Source organism: Gymnoscopelus braueri (assembly GCF_963280865.1).
Source record: "Gymnoscopelus braueri genome assembly, chromosome: 19".
Lineage (NCBI taxonomy): Eukaryota > Metazoa > Chordata > Actinopteri > Myctophiformes > Myctophidae > Gymnoscopelus > Gymnoscopelus braueri.
Window position 1 is genome coordinate 31,164,270 of NC_137621.1, and position 22,345 is coordinate 31,186,614.

At 41.7% G+C, this 22,345-nt stretch overlaps 2 protein-coding genes across 9 annotated transcripts in view; both read left to right on the forward strand.

Moving 5' to 3' along the window:
* The first annotated feature begins 617 nt into the window (after positions 1-617).
* On the forward strand, positions 618-19,946 carry asxl2 (ASXL transcriptional regulator 2). Of its 3 annotated transcripts, none has more exons than XM_080413309.1 (12): positions 618-786; positions 3,758-3,840; positions 5,661-5,769; positions 6,254-6,395; positions 9,424-9,542; positions 10,432-10,552; positions 10,704-10,850; positions 11,304-11,464; positions 11,824-11,941; positions 12,066-12,171; positions 14,361-15,450; positions 15,579-19,946. In XM_080413309.1, the coding sequence occupies exons 1-12, from the start codon at positions 730-732 to the stop codon at positions 17,454-17,456; spliced, it is 4,131 nt and encodes a 1,376-aa protein (XP_080269435.1). In that variant the 5' UTR covers positions 618-729; the 3' UTR covers positions 17,457-19,946. The 3 variants fall into 3 exon arrangements, with proteins under 3 accessions (XP_080269435.1, XP_080269436.1, XP_080269437.1); XM_080413310.1 differs by having other exon boundaries at positions 11,845-11,941; XM_080413311.1 differs by lacking the exons at positions 618-786; positions 3,758-3,840; positions 5,661-5,769; positions 6,254-6,395 and adding an exon at positions 9,049-9,186.
* A 1,531-nt stretch (positions 19,947-21,477) lies between these two features.
* dtnbb (dystrobrevin, beta b) overlaps positions 21,478-22,345 on the forward strand; it is a 38,474-nt gene continuing 37,606 nt past the window's right edge. For 4 of the 6 annotated variants that reach the window (XM_080413713.1, XM_080413717.1, XM_080413716.1 and 1 more), the window contains exon 1: positions 21,478-21,638. The gene's annotated coding sequence lies outside the window, so the exon portion shown is untranslated. Of the gene's footprint in view, positions 21,642-21,873; positions 21,936-22,345 lie in introns of those variants that run through there. The other 2 variants (XM_080413714.1, XM_080413715.1) reach the window with 2 other exon arrangements.

The window sequence follows — 22,345 nt, forward strand, 5'->3', positions numbered from 1 at the left end:
TACTTTACTTTTCTCAATATAGCAATGATGTAGCGTAGCCTAATCACTGTACTGCTGACAATAGGTTAACATAAGAGGTCTTTCGAATAATTACATTGTCATGATGCCCAAAATTGGAAATTGTGTGCAAGTTCAAATGTAGGGGGAAGACTGTCCCCAAATTATGGTGAACCCTAGTTAGCCCATAGGTTATCAATTGTATGATGGGTTGTTCATTGTTGCTTCTGCCTCTCCCTGTTGCTAGGTTGTATCATGTATGAGCAAAACATTTTGTGAATAAAATTGTGATGCTTTCTTGATTAGCTGCCTTATTTTTCTTAAGGTTGTGAAATTGTGCAAAATCCATTTGCTTACACATCAGAATAAACATTGAAGAATGGAATATGACTCTTCATTATTATTATTATTATTATTATTATTATTAATTACTACGTAATTACCAAGTCATAGTTGTTGATGGTCGTCCTGTGTGATTACAATTTTCGCGATGTTATGATCATGCACATTGCATAGGCATACGGTACATGAGAAAACTCAGGAGGACTTTGAAATGACAGCAGCCATACAGTAAGATGACGTCTCTCTCGGAGTCACATGACACACTCTTTACAGTAAAGTCCAACATGGCAGACGGGGAGAGGAGCTTACGCGGTAACTAAAGCAACATTTCAACAGAAACACAGACAGACACGTTCAACACTAAACGCCGATCCGCGCAAGACGGCGACGATGAGGGAGAGGCAGAAGAAAAAGAAGGGGAGGACGTGGGCAGAAGCAGCCAAGACGGTATCCAATCCATACAGTTCTTTTTTTACTAATCCGCCCGTGTGTTTGTGGTTGTTTTCCTTGCAGCTCTGATCCCACTTGTGCAAGTGTGTTTATGAGTTCATGAGCTGGACTTGTCGTACGATGGTGTCGCTCGCCGACAAGCGACAAGAGCCGATCGGCAAGCTCAGGCGTCGGCGTGAGCTTGCCGATCGGCTCTTGTCGGCGAGCGACACCATCGTACGACGACGTAGTAGGAATAAAATTAGGTTTGAACTCTGCGTCCGCGGCCTGTGTGTGTGGACGGGGATCCACGTTTGGACGTTGGTTCCACGGTCACGGCTGTTCGTCGCTCGACAAAAATGATTCAACTGGGGGGGGGAGAAAAAAAAGTGTAGTAGACGCGACCCGCGTCATTTTTGTCGCGAGACACGACGCTCGTTCGACGTACATATTATTAAGCTTTATAAAAAAAAAAAAACAAGCTAATGTCTGTTGTTGTATCCACTATCCAGCCTTGAAGATGTGTACTTGGTTTCAGACCAGTGTTTTCTTGTTGTATGTGCACCCAAACCCGTGTGTGTCGTGTCTAGACAGTCAGTGACAGAAATGTCTCATACATTGTGAAGTTAGCTAAAGTAAACTCTCCTTAATAGTCAAAACATGTCAAAGTGTTTCGCCCTAGTTAAGCTAGCTGTGCTAGCAACCAGTGTTGCCAGGTTTTGGGAGAGAAACAAGCAACCAGGTCTATGAAAAGAAGCCCTAAAAAAGCGAGCCCTTCGCCCTTTAAACACATACATTGGCTGTTTGAAAAGCTTTGTAGATCTGCTATTTTCAAAATAGCAGATGTGTTTCCTTGCAGAAAGACACATATCCCTCTGGCTGTATTTTGGTTTTGTTCCACTGTTTATGTTGACATTCATCCCTTGAAGTTGCAGGGACGCCTCTGTCTGTGGGGGAGGGGGGAGCTCAGCCGGAGCTCTTAATTGATCCCTTTGAACTTCAAAGGGGTTGTGCACTGATTTGATTGATTGTGCCATAAAAGTGTCAAACTCGTTCTGTGCTGCTCGTTAGTGCTCTCTCTAATCAATTAATGCAGGAGGGAGGGGGGAGTGTGTGTGTGTACACACACAGAACAGAAAAGTGACCTAGTTTCCCTTTAACAACACAAATCTTGTATGTTGGTCCCTGGCATAAAATGTTTTCAGATGGGGGCCCGCAGACAAATGCATATTAATTTGGGGGTCCTTGACTTGAAAATGTTTGAGAAACACTGGTTTAAACAACATTAGGAAACAAGCCCAAATAAGTAACTACACTTTAGAAACAAGCCCAATAAACCGCAACCCACATCTACCAATATTGACATGCCACTTGACAGAAAAACAAGCCCAAAGTTGCTTATAATAAGCGGACATGGCAACGCTGCTAGCCACTTAGCAGTCCACATAGCTACTGTACTACTATGGCTCGTTCTGGCTGACCTAGCTAATCTCTAACATGCGAACGTAGGGAGATATAACCAATACTTGCCATAGGACTAAAGTAATTACAGTCTTGCAAGTGTAGTAGTGCTAAATCACATAAATTAACGTAACAATGTTGCTTTTGTGATTAAAAACACTGAACAGTGGATTATTGTTTACCTAGGGCAGTGGTTCTCAAACTTTTACATTTCAAGGTCTCCCCTTAACTCTGAAGGTATACAAATGGAACCATTTGGTTCCATTTGTATACTGTCAGCCCCCCTAAAGGAACCCAGAGAGTCCCTGGAATCCACTTTGAGAACCACTCCTCTGGGGTTGTTCTGTTCACATCAATACACTTGGGTTGGATGACTGTTTTCTTACAGACAAAGTTAACTTGTATGCAGATAGCTGCCTAAATATATGAGCTAAAAAAAATAGGAGGACATTCGGGCGAAAATATCAGATCTACAAGTTCATAATGCAATGCTATCTGTTGGGACTTGGGAGCTTATAGATCCGACCTGGACCTAGGTCGGATCTATAAGCGTTGTTAGCGTTCAAACCTAATTTTTTCGGCTCTTGTTGGCGAGCGACACCATCGTACGACAAGTCCAGGAGGATCCCTCCCAAATACCAAAAGCATTTGCCTAGATTCAGTACTTTCCATCACCAGAATAATTTACTGCAAAGTACTGAACATGTCCACTTGGGGGTCAAGTTCATGCTATAACAGTAGAAAAGCACACCTTCATTCATACTGAAGTCTGTATGCATGTGTCTTTGTTATTGTGGGCATTTTCACTATTGTGCAATTATGCCAGAGGCAAGGGAATTCGTTACCACAGATGTTATTTCAAACTGCTGTTAACGCAAAGATTAGATTTCTGTGGATTCCCCAGCTCCAGCCCAAGCTGTCAAAATTAGGTAAAGCTGCACTATGTAAATTTCCTCTTCTACCCCAGATTTGAATCCGGTTTACTGCGCTAGTGCTGACATTTTTTACCATTGAGCTAATAGAGCCTGCCTGCTTGTTCAGGGGATAAATTGAATCTTGATCATCAGGTCAAAATTGTCAGATCCTGTGTCTAGGTGAGACATGACTTTTGACACCCTCTAAATGTCTCAATAGAAGAGCAGGGAGACAAAATACAACCACCCCAATTGTATAAGTTATATTGTATTAACATACTCTACCATACAGATTGGACAAAATTACATGTTATTAATTAATTAAAAAAAAAGTTACATTGTGCCACTTTAATGCCACTCTTATAACTTAACAAAATCCTCAGATTTTGAAAACTGTTGTCATGTTGACTTTGTTGCAACCCATAGGCTAACCCAAGGCATATTTAAAGGAAATTTTGATAGCTACTGTAGCTACTACTCCATAAAGGTGTATTATTTAGAATTATAGTTTATTAAACCAATTACATTAGTTTATGCTGCACAGCATAGTCAAACAGCATTTGCATCATTGTAATTTTGAGGTCCTTAAAAACTGTATGTTTCATTTCTTTCAGGTTTTGGAGAAGTATCCAAACACGCCCATGAGCCATAAAGAGATCCTGCAGGTCATCCAAAGAGAAAGGCTTAAAGAAATTAGGTAAATAGTCATTCTAATTCCTTTATTTCTGGCAGTATCAGTCTTATCATGGCAAATGTTGTTCATGCTGGGTCCATAGCGTCATAAGAAGCAGTGCGTCTTTCTCCTTCGTTTATTGATGCTCACGTCGTGTAATTTCCTTCAACTTGTTTGCATAGTGGTGATTATTTCACTCAAATTCTAATTCTATCATTTCTTTTTGTTTCATTGTCACTGTTCTCATCCAGAAGGTAAGAAAAAAGCTAGACCCCACCCCCCACCTGCCCACCAACTTTACCCGTTAACCAACTCACTGCAATGCCATTTTGTTTTGTCTTACCTTGTGCATGTTATTAACAATAACATGTCTTTCGTTCAGTTTTGTTTCGTTGTGTAACTAGACCTGTAAGCCCAACCTTTATTCAGATTTGCTAAACAGACACATCTGAATTCAGCTGTTGCATAAAAATAAATTGGTTTCTACCCAGAAGCAATTAAAATTTGCATCGTCTTATGGACCTTTAGTTAAAGTTGTACAATGCAGAATCACAAATAACGATTTTTAGCAACCTCTGCTGGTCACTACCGTCACTGCATACAATTTCCGTAGTCCTCGATTACCCAGAATTCCATTCGTTTTCACCGGAAGCCGGAAGCGTTTTAAAAAGCGATCTTTTAATTGTTTTATACTATCTACGGATCGTTTCTCTTAGCCATTGGAGCATTAGTTAATAGTTACCATGAGCTGTGCTTTCTTTTTCTATTCTTTTTCGATCTTCCAATCCTACATTCTCTTAAAATCAGCGTGAGGTTCCTTTTTGTTATTAGCGCGGTAGTTCCTGGCCAAACAGGAAACTGTTGCGGTGTTCGGCCAGGACGTCGGCCACGACGTCATGACGTTGGCCAGGAACGTCATTTTCCCGGGAAAGTCCCCACCGTCCACGTTCAATAGAAAATATATAAATAAAAGGCTTCCGGGGGTGAAATTCATGGAGTGGGTGTTGTGAAACTTTTGCCACTCACAAAAGATATACAATTTAACTTTAGTTTTGTTGAAAACGTTACCTAGTATGCCTTTAATGAAAAAAAAAAGAAATTTAAATTTACGGAATAAAAACCCTAGTTCAAAACGTGTTTTTTCCAAAGAAATGTTATGGTATATAGTTTTAGTGGGACAAATAATCAGGCAAATTTTAGCCAACTACATCTGTAAGCACCCTGCTAGTGAACAGTGAATTAGCAGCAGCAATTGTGTTTATCAGTCATGAAGAAATATTGTTCACAATAACAAAATATTAACACAATAGTTGTCTCTCTTGGGGAGAAACGTTTTGTGTGTTTATTTTCCTATGGAAACTGTTCAGGCTGAAAATCGAAATTGTATTAGCTTTTTATGCAACAGTTTTACAGTATGTCATGGCAGTCTAACGCTTAATTTATGCTTAAGTGAAAAAGTGCCATGCGACATGACATGAAATGACTTTTCAGTTAAAAAAATACTTTTTAACTGAAAAAGTTAAAAATACATAATTATTGTCAAGCTACAGGTCACATGACGTTTTTGCCAATGCATAAATTAGGCTTAATTAATGAATTTCAGATTGTTGTACTGCTTAGATCAACCAAGTTTATGCATTTGATTCTTTATATAGCAAACATTCAAATGCCTTCCAGTGACACTGATATGAATTTGAGTTGAAGTGATGTTTTCCCTCTTAATGCATGATAGCTTTTCCCACCCAGATACCAGAACAGGTTTTCTTTCCTTTACAGCACCCTCGCAGCCGTCTTTCTTAACGGTGAAACAGATGTTTAATTTGCATTTCTCTTTTATGATCTAGTGGAACCTCCCCATTGGCATGTCTCAATGCAATGCTACACACAAACTCCCGTGGTGAGGAGGGATTATTCTACAAAGTTCCTGGCCGAATGGGAGTCTACATCTTGAAGGTTAGCCTGACAATAAGATAGCTTTGAATCAGAATCAGAAACTCCTTTATTGGCAGATACATTTGCATATACTAGGAAGTTGACTTGATGTACAGTGTAAACAGAAGTAAATTCTCCACAAGCAGAATAAAACACCAGCCAACAGGATGTACATTTAGTCTGTGGCTGTTCAGTTTGCCTACTGTACCAGCCACTTTGGCAGCCCTCCAAAAATAATAATAAAGAAATAATAAAATGGTAGTGCTCTTAAAAGTGACTGGTGGGAAAACAATCCTAATAGGGTGTATGTTCATGGTCATTACAGCACACACACACACACACACACACACACACACACACACACACACACACACACACACACACACACACACACACACACACACACACACACACACACACACACACACACACACACACACACACACACACACACACACAGTTGTACCTGTAACTAAAAGGTAATTAATATATGCATGTTATGCAGACGGACGTCTCGGATGTGGCCAAAGAGCTGTCCGAAGAAGGCTCTGAAGACAGCAGCGACAATCTCTCTGATTCCCGAAGCACAGAATACAACAGCAATTCCAATGCACCAGAGGGCAGAAGGGGAAGGTGGAGGCGGAGAGGTACTGTGCATATTTGCTAAGAAATTCAGAATGTATACTTTACATGTTCCATGACTCATTGGTGAGTGAATGATCACTCACCATGTATTATAGCTGCATTAGTCTTTATGTAGGTAAGTCCATCATGGATTTCAAAAAGTAGCAGCAGATTTTGGTAGTAGATTTCACCTCAGATTCGTGTCTGTCTTGCTGTGTGATATATATATATATTATTTATTTTCCCAATGCTATTATAGAAAATACCAATGAAATAATACTGTGTGTGCTACCTCAATATATACCCCCTGCTGTGTTTGACCAGTGTGACTCATTACTCAAGTATTCAGGATATTTGGTATTCAGTATTCAGGTTTGGTATGTTTTATTTTCCTTTCCTAGAACAGTTTTGGTTGCATTTCTTTATTTTACCAGGATAGGGTGACTATCCTGAGTGCACCTGCAACATCCTTAACGCTCACATAGTCTCACACATTCCCACTTGGGAAGTTCAATAGGGGGGACCTTGCCTAATGACACCATAATGGTAGTTGTGGAGAGAGGATAGACCATTGGTCATTCCAGCTAGATTACTATTAAAAGCTTATAGGCCATAGCAGTGGCGGACATTTTCTGGTTCCATCGTTCCAGACTCCATTCATTTTTCCCATAGAGATTTCCAAAAATATTTATATCAATTAATTTAAGCCTAGAATCAAGCCATCCAGGATCCTGGCGAATCATGACCATAAAACATTTGATTCTGTGCAAAAACTTTTTTGAATATTTAATTATATTATACTATATTTAATAAATACCCTTTGTTTTGTGGTTTTCAAAAAAATAATAATCACAGAATCAAACGTTTTATGGTCATGAATCACCAGGATCCTGGATGGCTTGATTCTAGGCTTAAAATAATTGATATAAATATTTTTGGAAATCTCTATGGGAAAAATGAATGCTCCAGTCCTCATTGACTTACATTGTACAGTGAAGCAGCTCTAACAGTACATTTTAACAGCGGGCGACTCTCCGGACGATCTCCGGACGACATAGTCCAAAAGATAAATAAAATCCATCTTTTCAGATCAACATCGTCCCCCCGCCCACTTCGCCTCTTCGCCCAGCTATCGCCAGTAGTTGCCGGCTCTCATAGACATAATGCACTGCCGGAGAATACTATCCTGAATCGCCCGCTGTTAAAACGCACCGTCAGAGTCACTCTTTTAGCCCGTAAACGAACACAAACAAAGCTGATTCAGACAATATAGAGCATCACCAAACCCAGCAATGTTTTTTTTTATTATATAAAAATGTCAACTTCCTGTTGATTTTACTATTTGAAGATCCGGATCCGTGGATCCAGTCTTGCGAAATTAACAGGAAGCTAACATTTTTATTAAAAAAACAAATAGTACTGGGTTTGGTGATGCTCTAGACTGTCTGAATCAACTTTGTTTGTGTTTGTTTACATGCTAAAAGAGTGACTTTGAGAGCTGTTTCAGTGTACAATGTAAGTCAATGAGGAGCATATTTAGAATGATCCATTTCTAATCAATGGAGCAATTATTTTGGATTTCTTGTCCATGAGTAACATCATGGCAAGGTAACTACACAACCCAAACCTCTACCAAAGTGGTCTGGCCCTTTAAATTAACATTGATTTTACAATATAAATTGGGGTCCCAGAGATAGAAATGCCATTAAATGGGGGTCTGTAGCCTAGTGCATGTCAAAGTGGGGGTCCTTGAAATTAAAATGGTTGAGAATCACTGCTGTAAAAATCTTCTCTTATGGGGGGGTCCCTGGCATATCTTTTCAAATGGGGGTCTGTGGGCTAATAAGTGCTAGGTTTTCATGTATGTTGTTATCAGGGCGTCCTTGAAAAAGAGAGCTTGCTCTCAATGGACTTCCCTGAATAAATAAAGGAAAAAGAAAGAAAGAAAGTGTCAATTTGGGGGTCCTTGACATGAAAAAGTTTCACCATATATACACCATATATCTTCATGAAAAGCGTTGTGATCTTGTAGATCTGCTAGTTTTGCATAATGTTTTCCTATTTCTGCAGAATATTAGCCTATTACGACATGGCCAGAGTAGGGATGATAGGGTTCAAGTTGTTATTACCCTTCCAGAACTGTAGAACCAAATAAGAAAATGGAAACATGGTTATTAAGACCCAGGTTGGCTATACTGGGGATATACAATATCAGGCAGACAGGCACTGATATAGGCAATAGGCATACACATTCATTCACGACACGTAGATGGTTTGTTTGATTTGTTGGTACTAGTAAGTTTACACTGATGTAAAGAGCTATAATATTTTATGTCTCAATAAAAGTAATCTATTTATTGCCAACAGAGTAGTTTGTGGTTATTCATCACGATGACATAACAGTCAAGGTTCTTTGGCTTCTGTTTTTCTTGTGTCTGCTGTACATACGGTTTCAGACCACTTCTTTAGCTTGCTGTAACTGCACCTGATAAACAAGAGCAGCTTCAGTAGAAGACCTTTTTGCCCATGTATACATTTTGTTTATTTGAGGCAACGCTGTTATTGGCTCTCATTACTGCTCCGTGCCACTTGAATATTTTGAGCGAGTGTTGAAACAGGAAACTGTATTTTCTCAGTTTGACCCGTGACCACTTCCTCATTATGCATGTTAGAAACTGGCGAGCAAATAACCTTGGCACATGCAGGGTGGGAGGATGACTCTTGACTCTTTCTATTTGTGAGATAATCTATGCAAAGAGCCAAGAGTTCAAATGCTAAGAAAACCACCTAAAAGACACCAGCAGCTCTGCTACGGTATGTGGAAACTTTGCACATCTGTGAGAGATGAGGAAATAGCCATCTATGCCGCGAGGCTTTTAGGCCATTTTGATTTTGATAATCAGTTATTCTAGAATAGTAATGCCATATGCCTATTTGTGTATCTTAATGGTTTTAACTTTCATCAAAACAATGGCGCTGTGTGAAAAGTCAGTATGGCTCCCTCAGGGAGTGTATTTTGTAACATCTACTTTGCGCTTTTTGTTTTCTTAGTCCCCTCCAAGCTGCAGTCGCAGCCCTCGTCTCCACAGCCTCGATGCTCGTCACCCTCTGTCCCTGCCAGCAAGCTCATCTCTCCTTCTCAGAAACACAGCAAGAAAGCCCTGAAGCAGGTACATGTCTTTGTTTTCTGCAATTACTAACATGGCACTGTTGCAGCACCATTACAGTATCTTGCAGTCTGTTGGTTTCTTCAGTGGTCTGAAAAAGGATTGTTTTGAATAGCACACATGCCACAATTAATATTAGTTGTTCTTTTGCCTCTAATCCTTGTTAATCTGTAATATCAAAATACGTTTTTTTTTTTTAACATTCTTTTTTTAACATTTTCACTAAATGCCTGAGCACACAACTTTGGTGCTAGGTTTTCACACAGGCACTCGTTATGCTTGTTATGCTCAATTCCCAGTGTGTTACTTAGACATCTTGTGCTGGTTATTTAAAAACAATGGGGTGTCAGGGGAAAAAATGCTTATTGCTGGTTTTATTAATGTTCTCATAATCCACCCCTTCAACATTTTCCTATTGGCTGCCTCATGCCTTTTGTGTTGCATGTAATTAGATTTCACTTGATTGCACAGATTGTAATTCACTCCATCTGCACTCCCGTGGAAATGTTCAGCTAAAGACCAATTGCCTTGGTTTATTAGGCTACTGAAACCCTAGTAAGATGAAGGTTTGGCTAAAATGTGAGGTATTGTGGAGATTTATTATGCCCCCACCGCCCCACCCCTTTTTTGTCATCAATTGTTCTGGAATCTGTTGGTTATCTTTATATCACAATTTGTGATCAAGTTATGCAACACATTTCATTGGAACACCATTTTAAACTGTTATTCAAGCAGGCGAGCAGACTAGTAAGAATACATTCTTATTTACAGCAACAGACTGATGGAGTCGCTGCAGCAAGGGGAGGGAGGGCACACAGACTTGTTTTGAACATTTCTTATCATTGTGCTTTCGTTCCTTCCTTATTGTCTTTTTTTCTTTTGCTTGTTTTAGGCCTTGAAGCAGCAGCAACAGAGGAACCAGCGTAGGCAGGGTGGAATGGCTACTACCTCCAGCCCCAGACTACTCCTGAAGACGGTCAAAGATATGACTGACAACATTACTACAAAGACTAGTAAGTGGTAAATATTTCAGTTTAAACCAGCCCCAGGCCAGCACACCCAGCATATTTAGTTTAGCTTGGCAATGTAGTGTGGCACAGGATCTCCTACTACAAAAAGTCATAATTTCGTTGTAAAAAACAGCATAACTTTTATGATTGGCAGCATCACTATGGGAACTGAAACAGTCAGATCGCTGTCCTGCCAGCCCTCAGAACTCGTCCTCCAGTTCCTCTTCCTCTGTCAAAACAGAACCATGCCACACGGCTGCAACCAGGAAAATAGCCCCGAGGTCTAGTCGTCTCAATGCACGTGAGTACAAACGTCAAGCAGTTATATATTAAATTCTCCAGTATGATAGACATGTATGTCATGTCTTCTCATGTCTTCTCATGTCATGTCACAAACATGAAAGGTTTGTGTCAATAAATCGAAAATACCGTATATCGACATTGTTTCAAGGCAGGGGTCTTCAGCGTTTTTAAGGCCAAGGACCCCTTAGCTGAGAGAGAGATGAAGCAGGGACCCCCACAACATATTGTATAACACTATGTTGCAGATTAAACCTTTTCATAGAAAAATGGCTGATCTACTAATTTTCAGCTGTTGTTCAGCTATTTTCAGCTAATGTTCCCCACAGAAAAAGTTCCTATCACATTTGTAACTACACCCTGTAGTAACTCTGAGGACCCCCTAGGGGTCCCGGACCCCTTGTTGAAGTCCCCTGTGTTAAGGTTTATATCCCTTCCTTGTTTTGTTTTCCAGGGCAGCTGAAACGTAACAAGTGTGAAATAGATGTGGAAACTCCAGACTCCATCTTAGTCAACACCAACCTGCGTGCGATCATCAACAAGCATACCTTCTCTGTCCTGCCCACAGAATGTCAACAGAGGCTGCTCAAACTTCTACCCGAGGTCGACCAGCAGGTGGATCCAACATTTATGCAGCCTTGTTGCTCTTTTAAATAATCTTGTCACCGAATGCGGAGAGAATACCAGGGAGACCTGGTGACACTATGTATTGCGTCATTTGGACCATAGTCCTGCAGGGGTCTGTACTTACTTAGCCCCTTCTTTTTTCCCTCTACACCAAATATCTTCCCAAACTAGCTGATCTACAGGTTCACAACATGACACGGTGTGAGCTTGTAGATCTTCTATTTTCGCTGAATGGTCGTCCATTTTCACAGAATATTCGCCTATTATGACCTGCCCAGGCCCCAGAATAGGGATGATAGGGTTCTAATGGTTAATACATGGCTTACCATCTCACACTCCTAATACAGGCTACCCCCCCTTCTCCCCAGGCATGTATGGAGGGCCTTCTCAAGGTCACCAGTTCTGCCCTGAACAACGAGTTTTTCACATCGGCTGCACAGTCATGGAAGGAGAGGCTGGCTGAGGGTCAGTGTCACTGCACCCATGAGTCCATTATAGTCCATTATTGTCCATTATAAGAACCCCACAAAATAGGGGATGTGGAAAGAGATCAAGTATAATGTAAAACATTTTCTCTTTGTTTTTTCAGGTGAGTTCACTCCAGAGTTACAGCTAAGAATGCGACAAGAAATTGAAAAGGAGAAAAAAGTGGAGCACTGGAAAGAAACCTTCTTTGAGAACTACTATGGTGAAAAGTAAGTCACTCTTTAGCATGAATAGAAATTAAAAGTTGAAACTGCATTGAACCTCCAACAATTAAAGTCAGGCTGAAATAAACAGTATAACCGCACCTACATTTTTGCCTAGCATCCATCTGCACTATTCTTGCATTTGGTCGGACCTGTGGTTGTCGAGAACCAAAAATCCATGAATGTTTGTATGTATGAGGGTCTATGGAGGACGCCCCTAATCTCTCTGTTTGGGGGGGCGGGGTGGGGTTGGGGGGGCGGGGTGGGGGGAGGTGTAGGCAGCTTCCCTGATTGGTCAACCCAACCCATCGGCTTCACAGATGGGCCGAGCTTCGTGACACGTGTCATCAATAGTGGTAGTGTTCACAATAGAAGTGACAAGTTTTACAAATCAATGCACGAAATCTCTGTATCTGTCTGTCTGTGTGTTTGTATGTCTCCCATTTATGTCCATGTATGTCATCAACACAGCGTCAGCAGTTATAGACGACATCACGGATCATCGTAGCTCGATAGTTCATATTGTAGTGGGTACCAGTACCGTGTGATTTGGGAACGTACGGGACCGGTTGGCAAAACCCCCCCCCCCCCCCCAAGGTGGAATGAGGAGATTTTAGACTGCAGGAGCAGCTCTGTTAACCCTATAGAATATAGATGATATGTAGAATATATTGAGATAATGATTATTCTGGAATTGGTCGCTTTCATTGCTGTTTCCTCAGCAGAAAACCATCCGTTCCTTTTCTTTATTTCAATGGATTAAGTAACAGCCGTCTGCCAGCCTGCAGATGGATGGACCATGGATGCTATATTGATAATTCTCATCACCAAATGCCTAGTCTCAGTAGTCTGTACTGTCATATATCTCACGTGAGTAGCAAGTTCTGTACTCGACTATTCCGCCAAAAATTTGACCGGTACATACCGCAAACTGTACAGGAAAATAAGGCATGTGAGAACGCCTCTCCTACTACACAAATGCACAAAAGCTGTCTTTTATATTGTGTTTTTTTAGTAACAGTGTCCTGTCACTAACTGTGTGGCATAACATACAGCAAGGCCCACCTTTGTACCTTTGAAGCAGGCGTGATTCAGCCAGTGGAGACAGTCGGGCGGGGTTTGCCAACCGGTCCCGTACGTTCCCAAATCACGCACCAGCACCACACTGGGTACTCTGACAACAAGTACAACAGGAATTACATAAATAGGCGGGGCATGAGTTCCCAGCTTGCATCATTCCAAGTAGGCCAGTGCCTATTCATACCGTAAATAACACATTGATTGTAATATCTAACATTATTTGTACTGTGGTAATGGATACCGCAGTGGGTACTCTAGCAACGGGTACATCGACTACTCGGGTACAGCGACTACTCGACATACTTGTGTGGTCCCCGAGTATATCTAGTTATGTTTATGTACAAGGGTTGTTTAACTACAAATACTGTTTGATGGATCTTGTTGTCAAATGGCTTGGAGTTACTTTCTGTAATGGTAAACTGACCAATTTCCTGTGTAATGACATAATTTTATTTACATATTTGCACCATAACTAATTCATACAATAACTATTTATTAGTGAGCATCACAGCATCTCAAATCCCTTTAACTGAAAATGTGCCCACAATGCTAATACTAAAACATGAACAAATACATTTAATATAAAAGTTAAAAATCATATTTAACACATGTCCAATGTTTTAGAAACAAATGTATGTAATGAAAATGTTCCACCAGTAAAGTGGCGCTTTTAACTCTCTCAGTGCCACACAACGAGATATCCCGAGTTTTTTCTGAATGCCCTCAGTGCCAAGAACAAAAAATCCAGAGTTTATTATTATTATTTTTTTAAATGTTCAGAACCCAAGATATCATTATCTTAAGATTTGCAGCTCCATCCACTCCTTGTTTAACTTATAACTGAAAAAGGCTGTATCTCGCTTCCTAAGCCCTTTTTTTTAACTTAGATTATTATTTTTTTGCTGGCACAGTATGAACATATTTTTGGCACTGAGAGAGTTAAGCTGTGCTTTCCAGATAATTGTTTCTGTCACTGTGTTCCTGCTTGGAACAGAAAGCAGTGATTTGTTGATGTATGCAATGATAATAAGAATTTCTCGACCATTTTTACATACCACTTGTCTTCCTTTGTCTCTTTTAACACTCCTTCCCTCTCCCCTTTCTCTGGTGTGTAGTTCTGGGCTCAGCTATGAGGAATATAAACAGCTGACAGAGGCTGATCTGAATCAAGAACCTGCCAGGCCCCAGTCTCCCGCCCACCGTACAGGACCTGCTGCTCAAGCACTGGAGAATCCCAAGGACACGAAGGATAGGAGCCAGTCTACTGCTGCCTCTTGTAGAGACATGAAGTCAGCACCGTCACTATCACAGGAGCCTCCAAAGCCACAGCCTGCCCTGAAAGAGTCGGCCCCCACCACTATGGAGCCCATGAAGACACGGCGATCTCAGCTCATTGGGGATCGAAGGCTGTCCAGATCCGTGGCACCTGGACCTGGTCCAGTGCCAGCACCCGTAATGACAGCACTCGCTGTGGAGAGACCTGCCGAAGTTCCAGTGCCAGCACCCGTAATGAAAGCACTCGCTGTGGAGAGACCTGCCGAAGTTCCAGTGCCAGCACCCGCAATGACAGCACTCGCTGTGGAGAGACCTGCCGAAGTTCCAGTGGCAGCACCCGCAATGACAGCACTCGCTGTGGAGAGACCCGCCGAAGTTCCAGTGCCAGCACCGGCAATGACAGCACTCGCTGTGGAGAGACCCGCCGAAGTTCCAGTGCCAGCACCGGCAATGACAGCACTCGCTGTGGAGAGACCCGCCGAAGTTCCAGTGCCAGCACCGGCAATGACAGCACTCGCTGTGGAGCGACCCGCCGAAGTGGATGCAGAAGAAGTCATTCCGCCCGAAAAGGACCACAAAGAGGACGTGAAAGAGGAGAAGGAGGATCTCCCTCAGTCTCCCGTGAAGAAAATCGTGCCACCAACGGCCACTTGTGAGTCAAAGGAAGACCTGCCAGCATCTGTGGATCAGCCTAACCGGCAGGAGAGTGACGAGTCTTCATCAATTACCCTGGTGGCCACCGGCCCTGCAGAGTCACTGAAAAGGAAATCTTCTAGTGACTTGGAGATTGAACTGACCCCTGAGAAGAGGCCCCGGTTGTCCTCGGTTTCTTCAGTGTCCTCGGTTTCCTCTGTGTCTCCTTCAGCGTCATCCATGCCAAGCCCTGCCACACCCACTGCAACAACGAACCAGAGAGTTCCACCACTCAAGGTAGACAAATATTAGTCAATCGAAATTCCTTATTAACTTATTATAATGAGTTATTATGCATGTATGATTGATGTGTTGACTCTCATTGATATGTGCTCATAAAAGGATTTTTCTTTTCGCAACTGTAGATTCCAGTGTCACGAATTCTTCCCGTCCCATTGTCGCCAAGTCAAGTCTCGCCAAGGACGCCACTCCCCACCCCCCTCAGCAGTCCTGGCCGCACCGGTGCCCGTACTCTCGCCGACATCAAAGCCAAAGCTCAGCTTGCCCGAGCGCAGAGAGCAGCAGCGGCTGCAGCTGCTGGGACGTTCGGATGCAAAGGTGCAGTACCAGGCCCTGGGCCAGGGGGAGGCAGTAGTGAGCAGGGACAATCATCCCTGAGCCCCAGCCCAACATCATTAGAGTCATGCACTCGGTTACCAACCAACAGCAATCAGACCATCACACCTCCTTCCCACTCATCTGACTCCTTTGGTCAGATAAACCAGGTTCAGTCTCAAGCCTCTACCTTCAGCAGGGCTGATGATGAAAAACAGAAAGGTCAAGTGCTTGGTCCTTTAAATGTAGGGCTACATAATGTCCAAAAGGCTATAGAATCATCATCAGTCCAACCAGGTACCTTTTCTGTGTGTGGTGTTAAGGGACCAGATATCCCTTTATCCACTGGATCAACCATCAGGTCCAGCTCCTGTATCCCTGCAAATAACCCACTTGTCACTCAGCTACTGCAGGGCAAAGAGGTTCCCCTGGAACAGATCCTTCCAAAGCCGTTGCCTAAGATGGAGGTCAAGGTAACAGGCTTACCATCTGGCAATAAGGGAAAGACATCACATGCAACCACCGGAGGGGACCACAAATCTGAAAAGCAGGTCTCTCACCAGCCCTCAGTAACGGCACGATCTGGGGTTTTCCAAGACTATGTGCGACATCAAAGAGAACTGCCTGATAAGGAGACCCAGGATCAGATACTACAGGCTCTGATGCAGAGGAAAGCCCAACAGAGCCAGCCTTATGGAGTCATTGCGCCTCCACAGCCCAGCCAGTACATGGTCAACCAACTGGGGCATGTGGAGGAACGCGAGGACAGGCCTAGGTTCTCTGTCGGCTTTCTGGGTCGTAAGAGGTTGGCTAGACCTGCTATGACGGGACATTACCTCCTCAATGTGTCTACATATGGCCGAGGGTCAGAGAGCAGCAGGAGGTTGCACCTGTCTGTCATCCCTAACACCACTGTGACCAACTTGAAGAGAGAAAACGCAGAAGGAGAGGAGGGAGGACCTAAGGATGAGGAGCCAGCCAGGAAACTTCTGTCTCCTCCTTCTGGGGTAAAGATGGAGCAGCATGGATACTCTGCAACAAAGTCAGATGAAGCGGTAAGCTTTCCACAGTGTTCTAGAGTAAAGACTGAACCTCTGCCAGTAGGCTGCGTATCAGAGGATGGTGCTGCCGGTGCAGATAACAGCGACAGTATGAGAGCCAAAGATGCCGGTCCCTTTCCTCAGTCCCAGCGGAGGCACCTCGAAACCAGCAATAGTAATCAAGGGAATTCCGAGCCATATCTCGTATCACCCCACATAGCAATGGACCCCAGTCACCAGCGCCGGACCGTATTTCAAACGCAGAGGACGCTCGATAATCAGGAGCCTGCAGTAGGTCCGTGCTACGGTGGCACTATCAGCATGTCAGTACCTCACACTTTGAACCACAGCACCGCTGCCTCCTCTGCCTCACTGTCAGGGGCTAGTGACGGTGGTGTTCACGGGAGCGTGATGTCCTTCTCAGTGACTGTTACTACCATACCTGCCGGTCACTCGTTAGACCACAGTAACCAGGGTGAGCCATCACCGGAACAGTCATTCTTGGAGGGCTCCGGCATGGAGGATGTCCAATCTAAATGCTACTGCCGGCTAAAGGCGATGATCATGTGCAAGGGGTGCGGAGCTTTCTGCCATGATGACTGCATCGGCCCCTCTAAACTTTGTGTCTCGTGTTTAGTGGTACGATGATAGGAAAGTAATAATAATAGCGGGTTATTGTGGTCTATTTGGTTTGTATTGCATCCATGCACAAAGTAGATACGTCATTCAGGATTGATAAACATCGGTTACCAGGCGTAAGGGACAGTAGCCGTACACCAGCATGTGGTTGCTATCAGTAAAGCAGGAATTCACACTGGATGTTCTTATGTTCCCCAACAGCTGAGAAAAGTGGTTTGTTTTGTGCAATTTTGGTAGTAATGTTGATCAGTTTGATGCAAATCGGTAGTCTTTCAGATATGTGACAAATGTCAAATCTGGCATTTTTTTGCACTCAGATAGGGTTAGTGTGCTATATTTTTTTATATATGTTTGTAGTTTTTAAAAGAGGAGGGAAAATGAATGTTGCTATTTTTGTAGAATATAATGACTGTGTTGTGTTTTAGACTGACTCACTTTTTATTGTGGGGCCTAAGTTGGGATTGTTCAAAGACAAAAAAGGGCGTTAATGATAATCATTGGTTGTACAGTACCTCCTATTTGGTATCTATGTACAAGTGGCAGGGACGTGCAACTTTAAAGTAACTATTTTATATAAAACTGTATATTTAGTACTGAACACACTCAGATTTCAGAACTAGAAAATTCTATACTTTTAAAAAGAGATATTATTTAAAAATATATATAATTTTTAATGATACTTTATAAAAAAAATATGTTATGAGGATTGCACATCACCTTGTTTTTACTAACAGTTACAGGGGAGAGCACTTGAAAAATCACCTACATATACCATAGTAATAATGTACAGCACTTAACACTCACATATAATGTAAAAGACATTTAAAAAAGGAAAAAAAAGTCGGTTTCTACTGTGTGAGCGCATATTGCCTCCTAAAAAAAGCCTACACTTGTAGATATGCTGTCTCTGATGTGTACTGTATACTCTCATCTGTTATCTGTTTGTAAAGCTAGAGTAAATGTTATCCGTTACAAACGGTAGAAAATGACAAATGGAAAAAAAAAGAACACTCGAGGGAAGGGAAGAAAATGAAGATAATCGCTCATGGGCTTGTTTGTTTATTTTCTCTGTAAATATTTGCTCAGATTTGCCTAGATTTAGACCTTAATTTTCTTAATGTTGCACAGCTTGCTTGAGCATATCCATCTTATATGACAAAAGGATTTATACAGTGGAAAAGAGAAGAACAGCAAACACCATTTTCGATCAAATGGCAAAAGCTATGTCATGGAACAATTAATTATTGCACAGTTAAGCTATACAAGATCATGGCGGTACAATATGACACAGCAAGGCAGAAGTGAGTGTCTTGCTGATGGCAAATCAAAGAATTATTAATAATATTTTGAAATCTCACAGAGGTCCAACCTAGGCCTACGTTTTATAGCAATTATTTTAACGGTAATATGCCAAAGTCACCTTAAGCAGACAAAATAATCCGATTTTGTTTTTCATGTTTGACTAGTTAATCAAAGTAATATATTTTAATTAATATATTTTAATATACAAATCTATTTGCTAATTTAAGAAAAGAAAAAACATCAACAGGGTATTTACTATAATAATATACTGTGATTTTTGTTTAGAGTGGACAGACTACTTTTATAACTTAAATTGCCCAGTATTCTGATTATTTATGGCCCAGGTTTTTTGAATGAATCTGTTTATTTTTCCAGAGGGAAGATTATCTAATATTTGTAGCCCTCAAACTGTCTGCTGCTTTAATAACTACAGTATGTGAAATCAGTAGTGATCATGTGCTTATTTAGGGAAACGGTCCTAATGAAAACAAGTATGTTTTACCAGTATATTTTAAGCATTTATCCAGACCCATTTTAATAGCTAGTAAATTAGTTTCTTAATGAGGGATAATGTCAGCTAGAAAATGCATTTAAGGTGGAGTTGTAGAATCCTATTGGTTCCCCCAATACTGAGGATGGACATTTGAAAATGAAAACTGATATTTGGTAGTATAAACGTGTTACATTTTAATTAACACCTGCCTTCTAATTTGGCTAATTTGATTGAATGTCTTTGTAATATTACAATGCTTATTTACTGATATGAAAATTGTGATTGCACTGTAAAAAAAATGAAAATGAAAAAAAAAACAATCACAACCCCACAGGGCAGCTTGCATCTTAACATATTTGAGAGGGTTGAGAAAGCGATTACCCATTTGTCTCTCTTCTTTCATCATTGACTTTTAGTTATCTGTGTGTGTGTGTGTGTGTGTGTGTGTGTGTGTGTGTGTGTGTGTGTGTGTGTACATCTAGAGGAGTACACCATCAAGTTCACTGGGAAAAGTGTCAGGCAATCAGAAATGTTTTAAATTATCACATTTGTCATGAGGGGTGAATGTCTGTCTGTCATTATCGCTGTTTTGCATCGTCTAATGTCTCCATGTTAAAATGCGGTGAATGTAATATAGTAATCAGCACTTGTAAACAATTTATCGAAAGATATAGGCTATTATAAATAAATAACACCGAAGTAAATATTTTGACTGTGTGAATCATTTAAGTCTGATTAGCTCAGAAAAAAAGACAGCCTAGGTTTTCATGCTAAAGTATAATGCAGTGGTTCTCAAAGTGGGGTTTGGGGACCCCCAGGGGTTCTTGAGGGGGTTCCATGGGAGGTCCCCAGCAAAATGTGTTAACATAACATCAAAATCAGTTTTGCCACTTAAACCCTATAGGCCCACATCGGCTATTTGAAAATAGCAGATCTACAAGCTCACAACACATTGCATCGTCCACATTGTGAGCTTGTAGATCCGCAATTTTCCAAAAGATCTTGAAAGAAAAATGCAGGCCTATTTTTGAAACATTTTAAACATAAATCTTGTGTGGGGGGTCCCTGGCACAAAATATTTTCAGATGGGGTTCCGCGGCCAAATACATATTAATTTTGAGTCCTGGACCTTGACTGACTTGACATGAAAAAGTTTGAGAACCACTGCTGCGAAATGAAGTGACGTCATAGCAGTTGTAGTGCGCCTTGCGTGCACACATGATGCGTGAATTATGTTTTGGATCCCATAGTCGGACGGGCCGTTGTTCAGTGATTGGCTAGTTAGTTGTCAGGCAACCACATAATGATGCAAGTATTAAAAGAAAGGGAAAGTGGACAATTTTTCACAATTATAATGGATGTATTAAACATTCAGAGGTGACAGCATATTGGCTACTATGTGGATATCATTGACAGTAACTTACAGTAACTCCAGTAACCATTTTAAGAATTTATGTATTTATTTTCAGGCAGCTGGGCTGCGGCTGCGGCTGCGTTTAAACCGTAAATTTTGACCAAAAAAAACAGTGGTTGCCTAGTAACAACCACATAACCAATCACAGCGCGACCCAGAGAGTCCCTTCGGTCTGTGGGATCTACTACACTAGTACATAGCCTCAGTGCAGTGTTGCCATGTCGGCTTATTATAAGCGACTTTGGGCTTTGTTTCTGTAAAGTTGCTTGTAAAAATTGGTAGTTGCGGTTTTTTGGGCTTGTTTCCAAAGTGTACTTGCTTTATTTATTCTTGCTTCCACATTTTTTTTAATCATTATTTAAACCAGTGGTTCTCAAATATTTTCATGAAAATGTGCCAAGGAGCATTTGTGTGGTTAGAATGTTTCGAAAAATATTCCAAATATTCCGCATTTTATTGCAAGAGTTTTTGACAATAGCCGTTCTACAATCTTGAAGATCTTGTAGATCGGCTATTTTCAAACAGCCCGACGCTATGAGCGGTTTAAAGAGCTCATGTTGCTTCTTTTGGGCTTGTTTTCCTAGACCTGGTTGCTTATTTCTCTCGCAAAATCTGGCAACGCTGGAACATAGAGCCGCGCGTGCGTGCGTGCGTGCGTGCGTGCGTGTGTGTGTGTGTGTGTGTGTGTGTGTGTGTTTGTGCGCGCGCGTGTGCCTGCGCATGGCAGTACCGTGCGCGTGTCTGCTTGCTGCTTTGCTTTGCTGTCCTCTGCCGTCGGGTCGTTGATGATGCTGCTGAGCAGAGCGGGGCGCTCGTACGTTTCTATGTCGCTACAACAACCGCAGCAGTTCTGCAAGGATCGAGTCGAATGAAACAGGAAAGGAACTTGAAATGCTGATGGTGGTGGTGATGATGATGATGATGGATGGTGTGGATCGTTTCTTCTCATCGCCCGGACAGCAGTAACACAGCAATACATCAAAAGGTGAGAGAGTGCAGTGATGAATCACGGAGGAAATATATCCTCCTTATTCGCCCTGGACCACTTATTATCCTCTTCATCTGATGCTGATGATGCTGCTCCTCCGGTCTTAACGCAACCTGCGTGATTTTCCCCTGGTATTAAAGGCCAGTTGTCCAGTATATGCCACTTATTATTCGGCGACCAGCTTTTTGGAGAGAGATCGTTTGGAGAAAGCAAGAATGTAGAAAGATCTGTATTTGTTATCCAGAAATGATGGGCATCATCACGACACACCATTCACATTGCGGAAATAAGGTAAATTGGGAGTTAAATCATCAATATGGCCGCGTTTTGTCGTGCCGTGGCTTCTAGAGTAAAAAAAAAATGCAAGTGCTATAGTGTTCCACACGGTCAGATTTGAGGTTTATTATGGACACAGGGGGAAGTAGGAGAATATTTGAGTCGTTCGGAGGTACTGCAGTAGCCGAGTGCTTAAAGGATGTTGTCATTACCTCAAAGCTGAAGGTGCGGTTACAGTAAAATGCACCTTTATTACGGGCCTGTGATGAATAATAAAGACTCCATCTGGAAAGGCAGCTATGGGTTAATATTTGCTATGATTGTGCAAATGTGTTTATTTTAAATGTTATGTCTTTCAAAAATTAAAGAGGCGCACACAATGGGTGCAGTTATTCAAATGATATGGATTTAAGAATCCAAAGACT

Excerpts from the sequence above, each read along its gene's own strand:
- asxl2 (XM_080413309.1), top strand. The coding sequence starts at position 730 with ATGAGGGAGAGGCAGAAGAAAAAGAAGGGGAGGACGTGGGCAGAAGCA. Across the intron at positions 3,841-5,660 it reads GAAAGGCTTAAAGAAATTAG|TGGAACCTCCCCATTGGCAT; the intron begins GTAAATAGTCAT and ends TTTATGATCTAG. Across the intron at positions 11,942-12,065 it reads GAAGGAGAGGCTGGCTGAGG|GTGAGTTCACTCCAGAGTTA; the intron begins GTCAGTGTCACT and ends TTGTTTTTTCAG.